Source organism: Salmo salar, chromosome ssa03 (genome assembly GCF_905237065.1).
Source record: "Salmo salar chromosome ssa03, Ssal_v3.1, whole genome shotgun sequence".
Lineage (NCBI taxonomy): Eukaryota > Metazoa > Chordata > Actinopteri > Salmoniformes > Salmonidae > Salmo > Salmo salar.
This window is the reverse complement of record NC_059444.1, coordinates 86,443,806-86,467,310: the sequence shown is the minus strand read 5'-3', so window position 1 is coordinate 86,467,310 and position 23,505 is coordinate 86,443,806. Positions and strand designations below refer to the sequence as shown.

The following is a 23,505-nucleotide window of genomic DNA, read 5'->3' as shown; positions in this document are numbered from 1 at the left end:
ATGAAATGGAATTTCCACCACACTGTCATTTCAAAATATATATATTTAACCTTTATTTATTACCACAACACTAAGTTTTTACCATCACGGTACATATTTTTGAGGCAAAGGTGTATTAAATTACAATTGATATTGTTGACTTTCCCATATGTGAACCTTCCATGATTATTTTAGGAATTATCTTAAGAACAATGTAAAATGTGAAGATTTTGATGTGGTAGATACATGTTTCTGAGTATCATCAAGATATATATGGACATTGACATAAATGATGAATACATATAATTAAGAACTTCCAAATAGTAAAAAAAAGAAGTAATTAATATGAAAGGTTATATATACAGTTGAAGTCTGAAGTTTACTTACACTTAGGTTGGAGTCATTAAAACTTGTTTTTCAACCACTCCACAAATTTCTTATTAAAAAACTATAGTTGTGGCAAGTCGGTTGGGATATCTACTTTGTGCATTACACAAGTAATTTTTCCAACAATTGTTTACAGACAGATTATTTCACTTATAATTCAAAGTATCACAAATCCAGTGGGTCAGAAGTTTACATACACTAAGTTGACTGTGCCTTTAAACAGCTTGGAAAATTCCAGAAAATGATGTCATGGCTTTAGAAGCTTCTGATAGGCTAAATGACATAATTTGAGTCAATTAGAGATGTATCTGTGGATGTATTTCAAGGCCTACCTTCAAACTCAGTGCCTCTTTGCTTGACATCATTGGAAAATCAAAAGAAATCAGCCAAAACCTCAGAAAGAAATTGAGACCTCCACAAGTCTGGTTGATCCTTGGGAGCAATTCCCAAACACCTGAAGGTACCACGTTCACCTGTACAAACAATAGTACGCAAGTATAAACACCATGGGACCACACAGCCGTCATACCGCTCAGGAAGGAGACACGTTCTGTCTCCTAGAGATGAACGTACTTTGGTGCGAAAAGTGCAAAAAAGTCACAGAACAGCAGCAAAGGACCTGTACTGACCCCACGGGGGGCCAGTACAAAAAAAAAAATGCAGGAAATGAAATGTATGCATTCACTACTGTAAGTCGCTCTGGATAAGAGCGTCTGCTAAATGACTAAAATGTAAAAAAAAATGTAAAAATGAAGATGATGGAGGAAACAGGTACAAATGTATCTATATCCACAGAAAAATGTCTCCTATATCGACATAACCTGAAAGGCCGCTCAGCAAGGAGGAAGCCACTGTTCCAAAAACACCATAAAAAACCCAGACTACGGTTTGCAACTGCACATGGGCACAAAGATCGTACTTTTTGGAGAAATGTCCTCTGGTCTGATGAAACAAAAATAGAACTGTTTGGCCATCGTTATGTTTGGAGGATAAAGGGGGGGGGGGGGGGGGGGGCTTGCAAGCCGAAGAACACCATCCCAACTGTGAAGCACAGGGGTGGCAGCAGGGACTGGTGCACTTCACAAAATAGATGGCATCATGAGGGAGGAAAATTATGTGGATATATTGAAGCAAGACATCAGTCAGGAAGTTTAAGCTTGGTCGCAAATGGACAGTTACCCCAAGCATACTTCCAAAGTTGTGGCAAAATGGCTTAAAACCTGTTAGGGCTAGGGGGCAGTATTTAAACGTACCCGATTTAATCTGGTTATTACTACTGCCCAGAAACTAGAATATGCATATAATTATTGGCTTTGGATAGAAAACACCCTAAAGTTTCTAAAACTGTTTGAATGGTGTCTGTGAGTATAACAGAACTCATATGGCAGGCAAAAACCTGAGAAGATTCCTTACAGGAAGTGGCCTGTCTGACAAGTTCTTGTTCTTCTTGACTCTCTTTATTGAAAACTGAGGATCTTTGCTGTAACGTGACACTTCCTATGGCTCCCATAGGCTCTCAGAACCCGGGAAAAAGCTGAATGATGTCGAGGCAGCCCCTGGCTGAAAAACATTAGCGCCTTTGGTAAGTGGTCTATCAGAGGACAATGAGACTGAGGCGCGTGCACGAGGCGACCCCATGTTTTTATTTTCTCTCTCTTTGTTCTAAAACACAGATTCCCGGTCGGAATATTATCGCTTTTTTACGAGAAAAATGTCATAAAAATTGATTTTAAACAGCGGTTGACATGCTTCGAAGTACGGTAATGGAATATTTAGAATTTCTTTGTCACGAAACGCGTCGGGCGCGTCACCCTTCTTTTCCCTTTCGGATAGTGTCTTGAACGCACGAACAAAACGCCGCTATTTGGATATAACTATGGATTATTTTGAACCAAACCAACATTTGTTGTTGAAGTAGAAGTCCTGGGAGTGCATTCTGACGAAGAACAGCAAAGGTAATAACATTTTTCTTATAGTAAATCTGACTTTGGTGAGGGCTATACTTGGTGGGTGTCTAAATAGCTAGCCCTGTGATGCCAGGCTATCTACTTAGAATATTGCAAAATGTGCTTTCACCGAAAAGCTAATTTAAAATCGGACATAGCGAGTGCATAGAGGAGTTCTGTATCTATAATTCTTAAAATAATTTATGTTTTTTTGTGAACGTTTATCGTGAGTAATTTAGTAAATTCACCGGAAGTTTGCGGTGGGTATGCTAGTTCTGAACGTCACATACTAATGTAAAAAGCTGGTTTTTGATATAAATATGAACTTGATTGAACAAAACATGCATGTATTGTATAACATAATGTCCTAAGATTGTCATCTGATGAAGATCATCAAAGGTTAGTGCTGCATTTAGCTGTGGTTTGGGTTTATGTGACATTATATGCTAGCTTGAAAAATGGGTGTCTGATTATTTCTGGCTGGGTACTCTGCTGACATAATCTAATGTTTTGCTTTCGTTGTAAAGCCTTTTTGAAATCGGACAGTGTGGTTAGATTAACGAGAGTCTTGTCTTTAAAATGGTGTAAAATAGTCATATGTTTGAGAAATTGAAGTAATAGCATTTCTAATGTATTTGAATAACGCGCCACGGGATTCCACTGGCTGTTACGTAGGTGGGACGAAATCGTCCCACTGGCCCTAGAGAAGTTAAGGACAACAAAGTCAAGGTATTGGAGTGGCCATCACAAAGCCCTGAACTCAATCATATAGAATATTTGTGGGCAGAACTCAAAAAGTGTGTGTGAGCAAGGAGGCCTACAAACCTGACTCAGTTAGTTACACCAGCTTTGTCAGGAGGAATGAGCCAAAATTCCCCCAATTTATTGTGAGAAGCTTGTGGAAGATTACCTGAAACGTTTGACCCAAGTTGAACAATTTAAAAGCAATGCTACCAAATACTAATTGAGTGTATGTAAACTTCTGACCCACTGGGAATGTGATGAAAGAAATAAAAGCTGAGATAAATCATTCTCTGTACTATTATTCTGACGTCACATTCTTAAAATAAAGTGGTGATTCTAACTGACCTAAGACAGGGGATTTTTACTATGATTAAATGTCAGGAATTGTGAAAAACCGAGTGTAAATGTATTTGGCTAAGGTGTATGTAAACTTCCGACTTCAACTGTATATAGGCACAATTTCGGTAATTTCCTTTTCAACTAAAATAGCACATTTTATGACGTTGTAACTCAGGTATTTGGGGAAACCGATCCAAATCTTTATATTCTTAAGTAGTATGGTCTCAGCCACTATTAGATCTTGTTTGCGGACAGAGTAAAGAAAAAAAATCAGATAGATTAAAAAGCAGTTTCAAGAGGTTTTATATTCAAAAACATGTAACATCAAAGTGTCCATATTTGCAAAATCAACCATATGCGTTACAACAAGCTCTTTTTTCCTTCTTTTTTTAATTTTTAATTTTACAGATGCGTTGCAACATCATGCAAGAGATTGCATACATGAAAAGAGGATTTTTAGTGTCCTTCTGTTGATACTTCATGAATGAACCCACGTGACGTCTGGCTCCGCGATACAAGGGAATGTAGAGAAAGGAATCAACAAGGAGAGCACAAGGGGGATTTAAAACGCATGCTTGTCTGGCAGTCACAATTGTAGCAGCTACATTCAAGTTGGCCTTTTTATTACACAATAGAGGACGTTAAGAACTATAGAAAAACATCAAGGTGAGTTGAAAAGCGAAACGTGTTATGCTGAGTGTGCGTGCATGCCATTACCTCCGATATGCTGAGTTTTGCTTGCTCAATGCGTGTCTTCTATGCTGTAACTAACTGGCCAGCCTGTAAACTAATTTCTCAGGTTTCCAGCAGCTGGCTGAACTCAGTTCACTATCAAGTAATTTATTCTAGTATACGTCTCAACTCTTGTTAGCCTCTGTGTGTGAATGACGACATGGTTTGTAATTAGACGAACATGTTACATTATTCTTTTTTGAATCCTAGAATGTGTCCCCCCCAAAAAAGCGTATCTTGTAATTCCTAAGTAGCTGAGTATGGGGATTCCCTTGCTTGTTCAGCAGGCGGGAGTCTGTAGGCTGCTACACATATACTGGTATTTAGTCACGCGCAAGCAGTGGTGTAGTGTAGTAGTGACAGCTTGGGGGTTGTCGAGAAAGAAAATGTATAACCAGATATAGGTGGCTTCTGCTAAATGGATAGCCTGCAATCCAACTGTTTATTTAGCTTGTTGTAGTTTGCCTAGTCATGCACATACTGTAACTAGGTCTGGAGCTGTTCAAACCTGCTGCTTCATATCGTAGCGAGCGTGCCTTGCAGAGCTGAGGGAAGCGCGAGCCGAAGCAACGGTTGTCGGAGCGCGATCAGGTTGGTGGCTTAATTTGTGACATAAATCCGCACGATAAAACAAGGACTCGACAGTATTTTGTGATACTATATGTATATATATATATATATATATATATATATATATGTGTGTGTGTGTGTGTGTGCACAGCTTAGTGATTGATAGCTACAAGTTTGCATTGCTCAACAGTCGATTGCTTGGCATTTCCGATCGTGTTCGATGGCGGTAGAGGTTAGCAAACTGGTTCACCTGCCGAAGTCATTTAGCCACTGGTAACCACGCGCGATGTCTTATCAAGCCTCCGCTGTCAATGTCCAGTGTTTACACACCAGGATAGCTAGCGTTACACATTGTACGTTTTGTTTGACGTTCGTAGTTAAACGCATTCTAGGTATTTTTATCACGTTGCTGAATCATCACAATGATGTATTTAGACGTCTGAGAAAGAAACCACCCGAAACATGGCCCCACCAGCGGACAAAGGTCTGGGCGGAGAAGGATGGTTGATATTTATCAGCGAGCCGTCAGGCGTCATCCTAGACATTATGTCTAGTGAAATGGTCAAGTGTTGATTTGCAGTCCTCTTGTTGCTCGTGGAATGATGGGGATGAGCATAAATCATTCAATTTGCCTTGTTCTCTGGCTGCAATGCATTCTGATGAGGAGAAATAGATCAGCTTTCTGTATTGTAATGCTCTCTTTAGGATCCACCAGCAAGCAGTCAAGTGTGCTATCATACAATTCTAACATCTAGTATTCTAAGAATACAATTCAAAAAAAGTAATTTAATAGGATTTCTTTGTGCTATATCCTGTATCTATTATATTGACCAACATGTATTTCATACATAAAGAATCCCCACTGTTTTCAGCCCGCTTTGCTATTCACCATGTCAAGTAATGTTAAACTGGGTCACATTTAGATTAAACCCGCCGTTCTGTAGTGAATGCCTTTTGTTTCAGAAAATATAATCCAGCACTGTCAATCACTGCTGTATATGTTTTTATGTTGCTTGAATAATGTTAGCCTATATGCTTTGGACATGGGATGTACATGGGATGATTTGGTGGCATATAGGCTAATCTAATACTGATGTCCTTATTTTAGGTAATGATGGTTAATTTGTGTTACATGTAGACGTTTTTTGATTGGTTGCCAGCAACTCTAAATGGTGCACTTTGAATAGCTTTTACTTTAAGTGCCATGGTGCTATTTTAGTGGTGGGCAGTGAAAATATGCTTTTGCCTTTTTTGTTGCTCAGAGGCTGAGTTACTTATTTACTTCTCAGTAGGGCTGGGCGGTTTGGCCTAAAAATCATATCTCCTTATTTTCATTTCTTTTCAAACTTGTGGACAAATCACATCGATATCGATAAAATTCTCTAAGCTTTGTGTTACAATTTAAAGACCAAATACACTGCATTTTAAAACAGTCAGGAATAATCTAATGAATTTAGGGCTTGTGAAATTATACCTAGGCAAAATATAAGCCTTCCACCACCATAAGACCCACTAATAATTTAATTATTTTATCAAAATAATTTAACTTGCTTTTTTGCAATAATCACTTATCTGGATTTCAAGTCAGTCTATGGAAATGCCATTTTTGTTACATATTTTAACCAGAACCATGCATAATGCACATTCACTAATAATGACTAATTTGTTGCAGGCATTATAGAACATTAACACAGGTCTCATAAACAAGTGCTAGTGGAGTAGCCATCTAATCTTTATATTTCAAGTTTAGCCAACGTGGATCTATCTGCTAGCTAACAAGGCAGAACAGTTATGAACACACCCTTCTGTCCATCTCCAACTGTTTGAACAGCGTGCTAGCCTGGCCACTTTGTTTAGATGTTGAAATCATGTGACCTACCTTATTTCTCAGAATGAGAACGAGTTGCCAATTCCTTATATAATAGTGTTTTTAAGCTTATTGCACGTTTTATAAAACAGACTAGACAGCGAGTATAACGGTCTGGCTAAGATGCTGCTATCTGTTCCACGTGACAAACTGACCATTCGTTTTCCAGAATCAATGTTCATTGATACTCCTGTTTTACTGGTGTCTGCCCTGTGTGCAATTTGAGTATTTGAGATGTAAAAAGGGCATCATTAGAAAGGTTAACTTCTCCTCTATTACAATTTGTTTCGGTATCCCTATGACAAATTTTGTTGGACCAAATGGCAAGTTGAAACCTCTTGTCAGAGAGGAATAAGTGATCTCTCATCTTTGTTGTTGTGAGTGGAGGGGAAGGGGTTTTGTGTGTGTGTGTGTGTGTGTGTGTGTGTGTGTGTGTGTGTGTGTGTGTGTGTGTGTGTGTGTGTGTGTGTGTGTGTGTGTGTGTGTGTGTAAACAGAGAGGAAGAGGCGACGCGAGAAGTTTCACTTGACAAAATCTGTCAAATAAGGCCAATACGTTTCTATGGGTTTATTTTGGACCTAAGCTTGTCACCTGCTTTCGCGTCTTTGGGACAACGACTCCCATTGTTATGGACGGAGACATGAGCATCTCGTCATTATATACAGATCTCTGGGGTAAATGGTTAGGTGCACAGAAGGAGCGAAGGAGACGAGACCAAAAAGACAACATTCGGACATAAACGCTCATAAAAAAATATCAAAAAATGATTAGTGTGATGTAGGCATTTGTAATATCTCACAAAAACATACATTCAAATTCATTTGCTATATTGTCCAGCTCTACTTCCCCCTCACCTTGGAAACTGTTGAGTAGCCTAAATGGGCGAGGAGGGGTACACAGATAGGATCTGCGTAGAGTCTCTGAAGTTTCTCTCTTGCTCCGATTTCCAAGTTATTTCATCATCCTCGTTGGTGCAGGCAAGCAAAGCGTGTTTGGGTAGACATACTGCGCAGTTAGCTACAGCCCCATGTCAGAGACCCAGATTTGCAATAAAGCTCAATTCTTGTCTCCCGTCCCGCCACAGCAGGTAACGAGAACAGATGAGGGGGCCTTGTATAGCGCCACAGCAGGTGGCAGGCAGGATGAGATTGGTATGGTGAGGTGAGATCAGCTCAGAGATTTATGGCCCTTCTAGAGGTGGCCAAGATAAAACAAGGCTGGACACTGTTAGAGGTGAACGTGGCTGGATGGTGCACACAGCTACTGGACTGTAAAGCCCATTTGGGGTGGCAGGTAGCCTAGTGGTTAGAGCGTTGGACTAGTAACCGGAAGGTTGCAAGATCGAATCCCTGAGCTGACAAGGTAAAAATCTGTCGTTCTGCCCCTGAACAAGGCAGTTAACCCATTGTTCTTAGGCCGTCATTGAAAATAAGAATTTGTTCTTAACTGACTTGCCTAGTTAAATAAAGGTAAAATAAAAAATGTCATTCTACTGAGCCGAGTGGAGCTGGCCTGGTTATGGCTACATCCATCGTAGTTGCTGGCTCTGTGCTGGAAAGGACCGTCGTTGATACTCCATCCGAGTCGGTACAGTTTGGGTCGGCACCATCGTCTGAGGGCTATTACTGACAGCAACACCCATTGGCAATGTTTAGGACAGGCCGACCAGCCCAGCCCACGTGAAGAACCACTGGGCAAGAATCCACTGCTGCACAGCTTCACAGACAATGAACCAACACCTCTGCAAATGCCTATGTATTGTATGGCTGACTCAACACAGAGCAGTTATTTAGTTATTTAGTTAGTTAGTTAGTTATACCTAATCAGGAGAAATGAATTTCCCTTCGGAAATACACAGCATGTGTTATGGGGTTTCTTCTTGTCTGCAGAAGTGCTGCTTTCACTACATGGGGAAACAGAAGTGCTGCTTTCACTACATGGGGAAACGGAAGTGCTGCTGTAGCTACATGGGGAAACGGAAGTGCAGCTGTAGCTACATGGGGAAACGGAAGTGCAGCTGTAGCTACATGGGGAAACGTAAGTGCAGCTGTAGCTACATAGAGAGAGAATATAGGGTTTTCTGTTTAATGGAAGGAGGGGCTGTTGGTGATGAAACTCTTTGCAAAGCGTCGTCGGAAGGGGATTATGATTGCTGAGTGTTGCGATATAGGCTACCTCTCTGGACTTGTGAAAAAGTAGCACTTTGTTCTTTCATCCTCCAGGCACAGCAGGCAAAGCGTTGTCATTTTGACTTTCATGTGCTTTACTTGGTTGACCTGTTTTAAGTAGGCAACATCTGTGACATCAAATGAGGCTTTGTCAATGTTACTTTCCCAATATTTTACTTGTCAATGTTACTTTCCCAATATTTTACTTGTCAATGTTACTTTTCCAATATTTTACTTGTCAATGTTACTTTTCCAATATTTTACTTGTCAATGTTACTTTCCCAATATTTTACTTGTCAATGTTACTTTTCCAATATTTTACTTGTCAATGTTACTTTCCCAATATTTGACTTGTCAATGTTACTTTTCCAATATTTGACTTGTCAATGTTACTTTTCCAATATTTGACTTGTCAATGTTACTTTTCCAATATTTTACTTGTCAATGTTACTTTTCCAATATTTTACTTGTCAATGTTACTTTCCCAATATTTTACTTGTCAATGTTACTTTTCCAATATTTTACTTGTCAATGTTACTTTCCCAATATTTGACTTGTCAATGTTACTTTTCCAATATTTGACTTGTCAATGTTACTTTTCCAATATTTGACTTGTCAATGTTACTTTTCCAATATTTTACTTGTCAATGTTACTTTTCCAATATTTGACTTGTCAATGTTACTTTTCCAATATTTTACTTGTCAATGTTACTTTTCCAATATTTTACTTGTCAATGTTACTTTTCCAATATTTTACTTGTCAATGTTACTTTTCCAATATTTTACTTGTCAATGTTACTTTTCCAATATTTTACTTGTCAATGTTACTTTCCCAATATTTTACTTGTCAATGTTACTTTTCCAATATTTTACTTGTCAATGTTACTTTTCCAATATTTTACTTGTCAATGTTACTTTCCCAATATTTTACTTGTCAATGTTACTTTTCCAATATTTTACTTGTCAATGTTACTTTTCCAATATTTGACTTGTCAATGTTACTTTTCCAATATTTTACTTGTCAATGTTACTTTTCCAATATTTGACTTGTCAGTGTTACTTTTCCAATATTTTACTTGTCAATGTTACTTTTCCAATATTTGACTTGTCAATGTTACTTGTACCATATGAAAAACGTGTGCTTCATTTACATAAACATCAACCACTCTGAACCAGTCTTCACACTCATTATGAATGCTGACGTTTAGCCTTGTGTGTGCAGTGGTGTAAAAATACTTTAAAGTACTACTTAAGTAGTATTTTGGGGTGTCTGTACTTTACAATTTATATTTTTGATTTACTTTTACATCACTACATTCCTAAAGAAAATAATGTACTTTTTACTCCATACATTTTCCCTGACACCAAAAAGCACTCGTTACATTTAGAATGCTCAGACAGGACAGAATTATTGTTCAATTCATGCACCAATCAAAATAATGCATTGTCATTCCTACTGCCTATGATCTGGCAGACTCAATAAACACAAAAACGGTGTTTCTAAATGATGCTGCAGTGTGCCCCAGTCTTTCTGTAAATAAAAAAAATATATAAGAATTATGCTGTCTTGTTTACAAAATAAAAGGAATTTGATGTAAAGCATTTTATTTTTTTACTTTTACTCAAGTATGACAATTGTGTACTTTTTCCACCACTGTACTTAAGTACATTTAAAACCAGATACTTTTTTACTCAAGTAGTATTTTTCTGGGTTACTTTTACTTGAGTCATTTTCTATGAAGGTATCTTTACTTTTACTCAAGTATAACAATTGAGTACTTTTTCCACGTGTGTACGCATGCACGTAGTACATAGGCTACTATCTACACAATGAGACAATTGTTTTCAATGCAGTCAGTTGTTTTATGGTCCACTAAATCACTGAAAACCCTACAAATAGCAGAGTATTGATTTTTGTAGCATAACATTACAGTGGTAGCCAAACAACATTGTCTTCTTGTTTAATGAATCTACCAAAGCAGCAGTGGATTGGACAGACAGAGTAGGCCTAGCCTCCTGTTTGCTTACAGTGACGACACTGATGAGCTCTTAACCATACAGAGCCAATTAACTACAAATGACTGAATTATTCCTGTTCCAGAGAATCCTACTCTCATGTTGTAGAGAAATTGGACACATTTCCGTTGTTCAATATGGACAGTACAGTTGTATTCTATTGTAGTCCTAAGGTCAGTAATACATATAGGATCCAGTAATGGTAGTTCATGGATTGAAACATTTCACCAGTGAGAGTGTGTGTGTGTGTGTGTGGGCTGCCTGCTATCCTCCTTGCCTCCCTCTGCCAGCGTTAGGCTATGGCTGCTGATGTATCAAGAGCGATTCCCTTTTAATCAAGTCCTCCAGGCATATAGAGCGTTGAAGGCCAATGAAGTCCTCGCTCTCCTCCGAGTCCCACTGCGGCTCTCGACACAATATCGATTCAATAGACCACAGCGGCACTGTATTCAACTTGGAAATAAGCCTAGCCAAGTTTGGCTTATTTTAGAAAACACCAAATCACAGGTACTAAGAGTGTGCTGAAATTGCTTTCCCATTTTCTGTCAACATATACGCTTAACAACTGACAGCTTCCTCACACAAAAATGTTGCCTAACCTGTGGTGTAGCTTGGGTGTAGGCCTAAAGTACAACACTGAATGATGGACAGCAGATTGCAACCGAGTGCCTCTGACAAGAATATCGGCTGACATTCTGTTACTTTTCCAACTGTTCTACATGTTGATTCTGCTAAAACAGCATAGCCTATGTAAAAAAAGCTTTAGGACTTAATAACATGTTGACTATTTATTTGTTTTAATCTGTGGCAACAACCAGCATGCAGGAAGTCTTTTTACTCTAGATAAGGTTTGTTCCGTATGAAGACTGTCGTTCCTCTTTCAGGTGGAGAAACTCACCCGTTTCTTATTCCTCAATTTGAAGTGTGATGACGTGTTCTCAGTTTCTGGTAATCATGGGGTTCATCCCTAATGGAACCCTATTCCCTGCATAGGGTTCTGGACAAAAGGAGTGCACTATATAGGGTATAGAGTGCCATTTGGGACATAACATTAGTCTATACCACAGGCCCAAACTCTGACAGCCTTTTGAGAGCTATCCAAATACATCTTATTAAACAGTCTTCTTGGAAATCAGATTAGATCTTGGCTATGATTCTGAAATGTCTGTCCTCGCCCACTCACGTGAGCCTCATGCCTGATGGACTCCAGAGACTGTATTCATAAAGTCGCTCAGACTAAGAGTGCTGTTGTAGGATCAGTTTTACCTTGTACGTCATGATGAATAAGATTAGCCTACATTGGTCAAGGACTGGGATGGACCTGATCCTAGATCAGCAGAACTTACTCTGAGACGCTTTATAAACCACTACGAGCTCAGGTTCTAGAACTCATTTAGATCTTCAGAGGCAGTAGGAAGAATGTCCCCTTGTAGTCTCTGCAAACAACCAGTCATCTATCCCATGGGAAAGCAGGGCAGCGTAGGTGACATATCATTATACAAGGGCCCACTACTACAGGGACAGTCCTTGTAAAAGGTGCCATCTTTATTTCGGCAAACAATTTCTGGTTATGTTAGGAAATGTCTCATCATCACTCCAACCTCTTAATGGGAGAAGGTGTTGGCTTAATGTTTTCCCACCATTGATAGCGCCTCACACATTTTCCCTTTGAAAGCCGCTGAACGATTTACCCTCTCTCTTTTGTCACTCTTATTTCACGCTCTGAATAACACCTCTCTCTCGTTGCCTCTCTCTCCCTCCCTCCCCCTCTTTCTCTTTCTTTCCTATATGCATAAATTGAGCCAGCCTCCTGGTAACTCTTCCTGAGCTACCAGCAGAGTCAGATTTTTAATTTGCAGTTAAATGGCGCTCGACACATGCAGCTTGGTTGATAATTGACTTCACTCAGCTGAAGGGAGGGATGATTAGGTCAGAATATCTTATAATTTTCTTCAAAGGAAGGAGGGAGTGGAACTGGTGGCACTCCTATCAGGATGTAATGTTGACTATACTTAAAGGAAAAGTCAGTGACTCTCTAAACAGTAGTACCGGACAGACTCCTGCAGCAACTAAGAGCGTGAAGCGCGAGGCTAAACTTCTCTGCTGTTGTCTGGCAGCTATCACGTTGTTGCAGCATAGTGTCAACTACCCGTTTACATTGTGTTAGTGCATCTTCTTGCATCGCGCTGCAATAGTCTCAGTTCTTCCTGATGCTTGTGGTAACCTGCAGATACATTGTGTGAGTGTTTTAGAGGACGTACGGGAGGAACAAAAGCAGTAATGTAGTGGAGCAGACCGCCCGGTCTAGGCCTAGTGTACACATACTGGAGAAGCAGGGGTTGTAAACGAGTGAGATCATTCCATCTAGTCTTAATGCATGATTTTGTGCAGGTGAGATTTATTTTAAGCTTGATGCGGAGAAGCATGATTTTGTGCAGGTGAGATTTATTTTAAGCTTGATGCGGAGAAGCATGATTTTGTGCAGGTGAGATTTATTTTAAGCTTGATGCGGAGAAGCATGATTTTGTGCAGGTGAGATTTATTTTAAGCTTGATGCGGAGAAGCATGATTTTGTGCAGGTGAGATTTATTTTTAAGCTTGATGCGGAGAAGCATGATTTTGTGCAGGTGAGATTTATTTTAAGCTTGATGCAGAGAAGCATGATTTTGTGCAGGTGAGATTTATTTTAAGCTTGATGCGGAGAAGCATGATTTTTCAGCTGCTTGGTGCAATATCATTTTATCTTCAGTGTTGAGCATGAATTTAAGCAGATGAGATATAATTATATCTTGAAGGTAGACTCACCGAAATGACGTTGCCACAAGCAGCACCACAGATATTGCAAGATGCAAGACTTCTCACACAGTATGTGCACGGGTTCACTTCACCCTGTAACAGTGTGGTAGCAACCGGACCAAAACAGCAGTAAAATTTAGCGTTGCGCTTCAACATTCTTACTTGTTGTTGAAATTGACCCACTGTTTACTTTGTGCATCTACGTCATATCTGAGTACCTTTTTAAGTATCTACAAGCATGAATTATAGCAGGTGATCTTATTACCTAGGTGTGGAGAATCATTATTTAGCCTAACTAGGTGAGAGAGCCTACCATTTAAGATAGGTGTTCATTTCTCAGATCTTTACTGCCTCTGCTGTGTCGCTCGTTGGCTGTTGTGTCGCTCGTTGGCTGTTGTGTCGCTCGTTGGCTGTTGTGTCGCTCGTTGGCTGTTGTGTCGCTCGTTGGCTGTTGTGTCGCTCGTTGGCTGTTGTGTCGCTCGTTGGCTGTTGTGTCGCTCGTTGGCTGTTGTGTCGCTCGTTGGCTGTTGGTCTGTTGTGCCGCTGGTTGTTGGTCTTTCATCAGCATGCACCTCCACAGCCTAGTTTATCCACTTCATTAGGGAGCTGCCGATGCCTACCGCCACCACGCTTCCTTTCAGGAATCAGCAGTGACAGGCTAAATCATTGGGTGGGTGGGTGTGCGTGGAATGTTTGTGTGCATGCATTGTGCGTTTTTAGTGAGTCATCTGTTTGTTTTAATACATTTTGTCTGAGTGCATGTTTCCGTAGTGAATATCTTTGTGTGTGTGTTGGTGAGTCCGTCGGCTGAGTCTGTATAGGCCTATTACGAATAACGTCTTCTCTCAGCATCTGAACAAAGCCCGCGCCCCCGTTACGATAGTCCCCCTCAGTGTCGCTTAGTATTCAGAGAGGGAGGTGCTGCTGTAATCTGGATTCCAAAGCGGGTTGCCGCAGGTTTTTGTTTGCTCTTACAGCCCTGATAATCTTGTTACACTGCTGTCAAGTGGAGGACGTGGCTTTCCCCCAACCTCTTCAACCCCACAACCCTATCCCCACCTCTCTAACTCCAACCCCACCACCTCAATCCCCCCCCTCCCTAACACTCAACCTCACCTCCCTAACCCCCCATCCCAAGTAGCACCATTTTGAGCCAGCAGAGCAGATGATGGAGGTATCCTTGAAGAATGACCCTCCTGCATGTCTCTTGGTGTGTCTCTGCTCAATGGACACACAACTAGGGCTGATCACATTTAGTCGAATGTTCGGTCTATAGGCTGTTGGTCCATCGGGATTTCTTTAGTCAAGCAGAAGCAAAAAAATAACAATTTAATGGTGTACAAGACACCTGTCTGATTCACACCTGTCAGGGTGGACTACTCCATTGTGGAGGCAGTGGAGATGGCACAGTCCATCACTAAGACATTTGCTGCTGAAATTGTAAATGGTTAGATAAGAACAATGGTGCAAGACAAAAATGTGAAAAAATGTATAACGAATGCGCTTTCTCCCTCGTTGGATAGCGGTCGCTGTCCGCGGTTCTGAAACGTGAATTGGCGCCTTTTCCTAGACCATGTTGCCATGTGTATAATAGCAAAGTCAACTAGCATATTGGTGTTGAGGAAAATGTGGCGGAGATAGGAGATGAGAAAAACAATTAAGGCATGTGCTGTTAAGAAGTGAGGAGCGGGGAAACACAAACAGCCTTATTCTATTTTTTATTTTTTTATCTACACACACTACCCATAATGACTAAGAAAAAAAATGGTTTTTAGACATTTTTGCAAATGTATTAAACATTTTAAACTGAAATATCACATTTACATAAGTGTTCAGACCCTTTACTCAGTACTTTGTTGAAGCACCTTTGGCAGCGACTACATTCTTGATTCTTCTTGGGTACAAGCTTGGCACACCTGTATTTGGTGAGTTTGTCCCATTCTTCTCTGCAGATCCTCAAGTTCTGTCAGGTTGAATGGCTTCCCATTCAACCGTCGCTGCACAGATGTTTTCAGGTCTTTCCAGAGATGTTAGATCGGGTTCAAGTCCAGGCTCTGGCTGGGCCACTCAAGGACATTCAGTGACTTCTCCCAAAGCCACTCCTGCATTGGAAGGTGAACCTTTGCTCCAGTCTGAGGTCCTGAGCACTCTGGAGCAGGTTTTCATCAAGGATCTCTCTGTACTTTGCTCCATTCATCTTTCCCTCAATCCTGACTAGTTTCCAGTCTCTGCCGCTGAAAAACATCCCCACAGTATGATGCTGCCACCACCGTGCTTCACCGTAGGGATGGTATTGGCCAGGTGATGAGTGGTGCCAGGTTTCCTCCAGACGTGATGCTTGGCATTCAGGCCAAAGAGTTCAATCTTGGTTTCATCAAACCAGAGAATCTTGTTTCTCGAGTCCTTTAGGTGCCTATTGGCAAACTCCAAGCGGGCTGTCATGTGCCTTTTTTTTTGAGGAGTGGCTTCCGTCTGGCTACTCTACCATAATGGCCTGATTGGTGGACTGCTGCAGAGGTGGTTGTCTTTCTGGAAGGTTTTCCCATCTCCACAGAGGAACTCTGGAGCTCTATCAGAGTGACCAACAGGTTCTTGGTCACCTCTTTGACCAAGGCCCTTCTCCCCCGATTGCTCAGTTTGGCCAGGTGGCCAGCTCTATGAAGAGTCTTGGTGATTCCAAACTTCTTCTATTTTAAGAATGATGGGGGCCACTGTGTTTTTGGGGACCTTCAATGCTGCAGAAATGTTTTGGTACCCTTCCCCAGATCTGTGCCTCGATACAATCCTGTCTCGGAGCTCTACGGACAATTACTTTGACTCCATGGCTTGGTTTTTGCTCTGACATGCACTGTCAACTGTGGTACCTTATATACACAAATGTGCCTTTTCCGAATCCTGTCCAATCACAGGTGTTCTCCAATTAAGTGGTAGGAACATCTCAAGGATGATCAATGAAAACAGGATGCACCTGACCTCAATTTCGAGTCTCATAGCAAAGTGTCTGAATACTTCTGTAAATAAGGTGTTTTTATTTTTAATAAATGTGCAAACATTTCTAAACCTGTTTTTGCTTTGTGATTATGGGGTTATTGTGTGTAGCTTGTATATCTACAGAAATAAGACAGATCCTGCTTCTGTTGGCTGGTTGAGTGTTTGTTTAATAGCATACAGATTCTCTGAGCACCAAGCCTCACACAACCACATGTCGGATAAACAATTTCACAAATTCGTCTGTTTTTAATCTTTGCTGTTGTGTAATAAAGCCTTTAACTTTTTTATTATTATTATTTGAACAGCCTCTGGTATTACTTATTTAGTGTTTACGCTTCCACATTTTCAGAAAAACAACATTTTCTAATAATAATAACCCTCCTTTTTCTTCATCTCCTTATTGTTATTATTATGATTATAATGATAATGATTTAAGATGGCGCCAACAGAGGGCTGCCTCGCTTCTAGTCCTTAGGAAACTCAAATCAAATTGTTTTTGTCACATACACATAGTTAGCAGATGTTAATGCGAGTGTAGCGAAATGCTTGTGCTTCTGGTTCAGACAGTGCAGTAATATCTAACAAATTCACAACGACTACCTTATACACACAAATGTAAAGGGATGAATAAGAATATGTACATATAAATATATGGATGAGCCATGGCCGTGTGGCATAGGCCAGATGCAGTAGATGGTGTAGAATACAGTGTATACAGATGAGATGAGTAATGTATGATATGTAGACATTAAAGTGCGGTTTATTTAAAGTGACTAGTGATAGCTTTATTAAATCCATTTATTAAAGTGGCAAGAGATTTGAGTCAGTATGTTGGCAGCAGCCACTCTGTTAGTGATGGCTGTTTAACAGTCTGATGGCCTTGAGATAGAAGCCGTTTTTCAGTCTCTCGTTCCCAGCTTTGATGCACCTGTACTGACCTCACCTTCTGGATGATAGCGGGGTGAACAGGCAGTGGCTCGGGTGGTTGTTGTCCTTGATGATCTTTTTGACCTTCCTGTGACATCGGGTGCTGTAGGTGTCCTGGAGGGCAGGTAGTTTGCCCCCGGTGATGTGTTGTGCAGACTGTACTCTGCTATCCCGTCGATGTGGATAGGGGTTGAGACCTATCCACATCGAGACCCAGGGCCTCAAGCTTAACGATGAGCTTGGAGGGTACTATGGTGTTGAATGCTGAGCTATAGTCAATTAACAGCATTCTTACATGGGTATTCCTCTTGTCCAGATGGGATAGGGCAGTTTGATGGCGATTGCGTCGTCTGTGGACCTCTTGGAGTGGGTCTAGGGTCTAGGGTATCCGGTAGGGTGGAGGTGATATGGTCCTTAACTAGTCTCTCAAAGCAATTCATGATGACAGAAGTGAGTGCTATGGGGCGATAGTCGTTTAACCTGTTGAGGACAGACGTTCCGCTAGCGGAACGCCTCGCCAAATATCCAATGGTAGAGCGTGGCGCGAAATACAAAAACCTTAAAAATGCTATAACTTAAATTTCTCAAACATATGACTATTTTACACCATTTGAAAGATAAGACTCTCATTAATCCAACCACATTGTCCGATTTCAAAAAGGCTTTACAGCGAAAGCAAAACATTAGATTATGTCAGAGAACCCAGCCAAAAATAATCACACAGCCATTTTCAAAGCAAGCATATATGTCACAAAAACCCAAACCACAGCTAAATGCAGCACTAACCTTTGATGATCTTCATCAGATGACACTCCTAGGACATTATGTTATACAATACATGCATGTTTTGTTCAATCAAGTTCATATTTATATAAAAAAACAGCTTTTTACATTAGCATGTGATGTTCAGAACTAGCATACCCACCGAAAACTTCCGGTGAATTTACTAAATTACTCATTATAAACGTTGACAAAATACATAAAAATTATTTTAAGAATTATAGATACAGAACTACTTTATGCAATCGCTGTGTCAGATTTTAAAATAGCTTTTCGGCGGAAGCACATTTTGCAATATTCTGAGTACATAGTTCAGCCATCACAGGCTAGCTATTCAGACACCCGCCAACTTCGGGGCTCACTAAACTCAGAATTACTATTAGAAAAATTGGATTACCTTTGCTGTTCTTCGTCAGAATGCACTCCCAGGACTTCTACTTCAAAAACAAATGTTGTTTTGGTTCCAAATAATCCATAGTTATATCCAAATACCTCAGTTTTGTTCGTGCGTTCAGGTCACTATCCAAAGGGTAACGCGCGAGCGCATTTCGTGACAAAAAAATTCAAAATGTTCCATTACCGTACTTCGAAGCATGTCAAACGCTGTTTAAAATCAATTTTTATGCTTTTTTTCTCGTAAAATAGCGATAATATTACAACCGGACAATGTTGTGTTCAAAGAGGGAAAGAAAAAAATGGCGAGGTCTCGTGAACGCGCATCTCCAGTTTCTCTGTCCCCAGGCAGACCACTGACAAACTCTGCTCCTGTTATCTGCCCAGAGACAGGAGACGCGTCAATCCGCTTTCTGAAGGCTTTAGAGAGCCAATGGAAGCCTTAGAAAGTGTCACGTAACAGCTCAGATGCTGTAATTTCGATAGAGATGCAACAGAAGGACTACAAATTGTCAGACAGGCCACTTCCTTCATGGAATCTTCTCAGGTTTTTGCCTGCCATATGAGTTCTGTTATACTCACAGACACCATTCAAACAGTTTTAGAAACTTTAGAGTGTTTTCTATCCAAATCGACTAAGTATATGCATATTCTAGTTTCTGGGCAAGAGTAGTAACCAGATTAAATCGGGTACGTTTTTTATCCGGCCGTGAAAATACTGCCCCCTATCCACAACAGGTTCAGTTACCTTTTTTTTCTTGGGAACAGGAACAATGGTGGCCATCTTGAAGCATGTGGGCACATCAGACTGGGATAGGGATTGATTATGTGCGTAAACACACCAGCCAGCTGGTCTGTGCTTGCTCTGAGGACGCGGCTAGGGATGTCCTCTGGGCCGGCAGCCTTCTGAGGGTTAACACGTTTAAATGTTTTACTCACGTTGGCCACGGAGAAGGAGAGCCCACAGGCTTTGGTAGCAGGCCGTGTCAGTGGCACTGTATTGTCCTCAAAGTGAGCAAAGAAGTTGTTTAATTTGAGAACGCACCCTTGTGGGGCCCCAGAGGCTGAAGAAATTTGGCTTGTAAAAAACTCTCACAAACTTCTACAGATGCACAGTTGAGCGCATCCTGTCGGGCTGTCGCAATAACATCTGCTAACCATGTGTATGTGAGCAATAAAATTTGGTTTGATAAGTCATGTTATCATTAGTAGGCTTAGTATAGCAGCCTTGTATAACAACCATCGAGCTTTAGTTCAAAATACCATAACTTATAGGCCTTATATAGGCTACTGTATCAATCAGTCATTTATCTGTTCATGTCATCACACAGCATATGAGTCATTCATGATTTGAAATGCTATCCAAGCATTTTCGTAACAAAAAAAGTTAAAGCGACCCTTGAATAATTTGCGTAAACAATAAATAAACCGTTCCATTTCGTAAATTGCATTCATTTAGTCTGTACTGTCATAAAGGCTTTACAAAAAAAACTCAACGTTACAACAGACTCTTTGGTACGCTTATTTATTTAGTGTTTACATTGTTCCAAATTAGAGGTCGACCGATTAATCGGAATGGCCAATTAATTAGGGCCGATTTCAAGTTTTCATAACAATCAGTAATCGGTATTTTTGGAGACCGATTTGCTGTTATTTTTAACATTTATTTTTAGGTTTACATTTTTTAAAATATATATATATATATATATATATATATATATATATATATATATATATATATATATATATATATATTTACACCTTTATTTAACTAGTCAGATTAAGAATACATTCTTATTTTCAATGACAGCCTAGGAACGGGGGGTTAACTGCCTTGTTCAGGGGCAGAACAACAGATTTTTACCTTGTCAGCTCGGGGATTCGTTTTTGCAACCTTCCGGTTACTAGTCCAAAGCTCTAACCACCTGCCTTACATTGCACTCCACGAGGAGCCTGCATGGCAGGCTGACTACCTGTTACGCGAGGGCAGCAAGAAGCCAAGGTAAGTTGCTAGCTAGCATTAAACTTATCTTATAAAAAACGATCAATCTTAACATAATCACTAGTTAACTACACATGGTTGATGATATTACTAGTTGCATATAATCGATGCGGTACCTGTTAATTTCTCATCAAATCACAGCCTACCTTGACAAACGGGTGATGATTTAACAAGCACTTTTATGAAAAAAGCAATGTCGTTGCACCAATGTACCTAGCCATAAACATCAATGCCTTTCTTTAAAATCAATACACAAGTATATATTTTGAAACCTTCATATTTAGTTAATATTGCCTGCTAACATGAATTTCTTATAACTAGGAAAATTGTGTCACTTCTCTTGCATTCCGTGCAAGCAGTCAGGGTATATACAGCAGTTTGGGCCGCCTGGCTCATTGCGAACTGTGTGAAGTCCATTTATTCCTAACAAAGGCCATAATTCATTTGCCAGAATTGTACATAATTATGACATAACATTGAAGGTTGTGCAATGTAACAGGAATATTTAGACTTAGGGATGGCACCTGTTAGATAAAATACGGAACGGTTCCGTTTTTCACTGAAATAATACACGTTTTGTTTTTGAAATTATAGTTTCCGGATTCTACCATATTAATGACCAAAGGCTCGTATTTCTGTGTGTTATTATGTTATAATTAAGTCTAAGATTTGATAGAGCAGTCTGACTGAGCGATAGTAGGCAGCAGCAGGCTCGTAAGCATTCATTCAAACAGCACCTTCGTACGTTTGCCAGCAGCTCTCCGCAATTCTTCAAGCATTGCGCTGTTTATGACTTCAAGCCTATCAACTCCCGAGATTAGGCTGGTGTAACCGATGTGAAATGGCTAGCTAGTTAGCGGGGTGTGTGCTAATAGCGTTTCAAACGTCACTCGCTCTGAGACTTGGAGTGGTTGTTCCCCTTGCTCTACATGGGTAACGCTGCTTCGAGGGTGGCTGTTGTCGATGTGTTCCTGGTTCGAGCCCAGGTAGGAGCGAGAAGAGGGACGGAAGCTATACTGTTACACTGGCAATACTAAAGTGCCTATAAGAACATCCAATAGTCAAAGGTATATGAAATACAAATCGTATAGAGAGAAATAGTCCTATAGTTCCTATAATAACTACAACCTAAAACTTCTTACCTGGGAATATTGAAGACTCATGTTAAAAGGAACCACCAGCTTTCATATGTTCTGAGCAAGGAACTTAAACGTTAGCTTTTTTACATGGCACATATTGCACTTTTACTTTCTTCTCCAACACTTTGTTTTTGCATTATTTAAACCAAATTGAACACGTTTTATTATTTATTTGATGCTAAATAGATAGTATTGATGTATTATATTAAGTTAAAATAAGTGTTCATTCAATATTGTTGCAATTGTCATTATTACTAATAAATAAATAAATGGGAAAAATCGTCCGATTAATCGGTATCGGTCCTTTTGGGCATCCAATAATCAGTATAGGTGTTGAAAAACCATAATCGGTCGACCTCTATTCCAAATGGTCAGACAAATTATATTGTAATATAACTTCACCTGTTTGGCGTACTTAATATGCACGCAGCACTTGCTCCTTACCTTATTTTTCTTGATCTCTTGTATTTCCACAACTTGTCACATTTATTCCACAAATCTGACTTCCCCTTTTATCTCATAAGCAACCAGTAAACATTCCCGTTTCCAGTTTTTGTCATGTCCTCTGCATCCATTTTGCTGTCACGTGTTCGGAGTTTGTTTATAAACAATTTATTGATGGGATTATGATATGCTATAGGTCAAGCCCTATTGATCACGTGCATGCGATGCATACCTGTGTCACGTAAAAAGAGTAAGGGTTGAGGGAATAGGGAATGTTTTTCCCTAAACAAATGAGGGATTTTGGTAACAGAACTTTTCAGTCAGAAATGGCTGTAATTATTCAGCTTCAGCAACATGGACATGGTGATAAACACTGATGTTCTGTAGTGGTCTCTGCAGTGTGGAGGAGAGAGACAATGGGTGCTGGTCACACGCTGTCCTTTTTTCTTTTTTTTAACACAGTGCAGCAAGTCTGAGCACAATCAAATCAATTGCGGTCGGACTCCCTCTAGTCATTTGTGTCTTAATGATTTAGTCGAACAGTGCGCTTAAAGCGTCAGACAAGCTCTGTGCATATACTGTAGTTGATCTGATTAAAATACAGGATGTGCCTATATTTGGAACAAAACACGTTTAACAATTTCTACCAATCGATTTGGTTAATAGAACAGACGACTCTCGGGCGACCATATATATATTTTTTCCCGCGGACAGTTATACACACAACATATATACATACAGCTTACTCACTATAACACAGGTGTGTGCACACGTATTGAGCGACACGTGCGTGCGCGTACACACACACACAGGGAATGACAGTGATAAATATTCATCAAGGGGGCCATGGTGTAGGCTAGATACTGTGTAGGGTAACCAATAGCTCCCCCCCCCCCACACCACTCACTGTCCTCTGTAGGTTTATCAACATGGCCGACCCCCTCACACCACTCACTGTCCTCTGTCGGTTTATCAACATGGCCGACCCCCCTCACACCACTCACTGTCCTCTGTAGGTTTATCAACATGGCCGACCCCCCTCACACCACTCACTGGCCTCTGTAGGTTTATCAACATGGCCGACCCCCCTCACACCACTCACTGTCCTCTGTAGGTTTATCAACCTGGCCGACCCCCTCACACCACTCACTGTCCTCTGTAGGTTTATCAACATGGCCGACCCCCCTCACACCACTCACTGTCCTCTGTAGGTTTATCAACATGGCCGACCCCCCCTCACACCACTCAATGTCCTCTGTAGGTTTATCAACATGGCCGACCCCCC

At 40.4% G+C, this 23,505-nt stretch overlaps 1 protein-coding gene across 3 annotated transcripts in view; it reads left to right on the top strand.

Moving 5' to 3' along the window:
* The first annotated feature begins 3,846 nt into the window (after positions 1-3,846).
* LOC106601927 (transcription factor MafG) overlaps positions 3,847-23,505 on the top strand; it is a 37,887-nt gene continuing 18,228 nt past the window's right edge. Inside the window, exon 1 of one of the 3 annotated variants that reach the window (XM_045715684.1) lies at positions 3,847-4,061. Coding sequence is in view for 1 of the 3 variants with exons in the window: in XM_045715682.1 (XP_045571638.1) it covers positions 13,126-13,139 (14 nt within the window). In the remaining 2 variants the exon portion in view is untranslated. Of the gene's footprint in view, positions 4,062-4,106; positions 4,719-12,517; positions 13,140-23,505 lie in introns of those variants that run through there. The other 2 variants (XM_045715683.1, XM_045715682.1) reach the window with 2 other exon arrangements.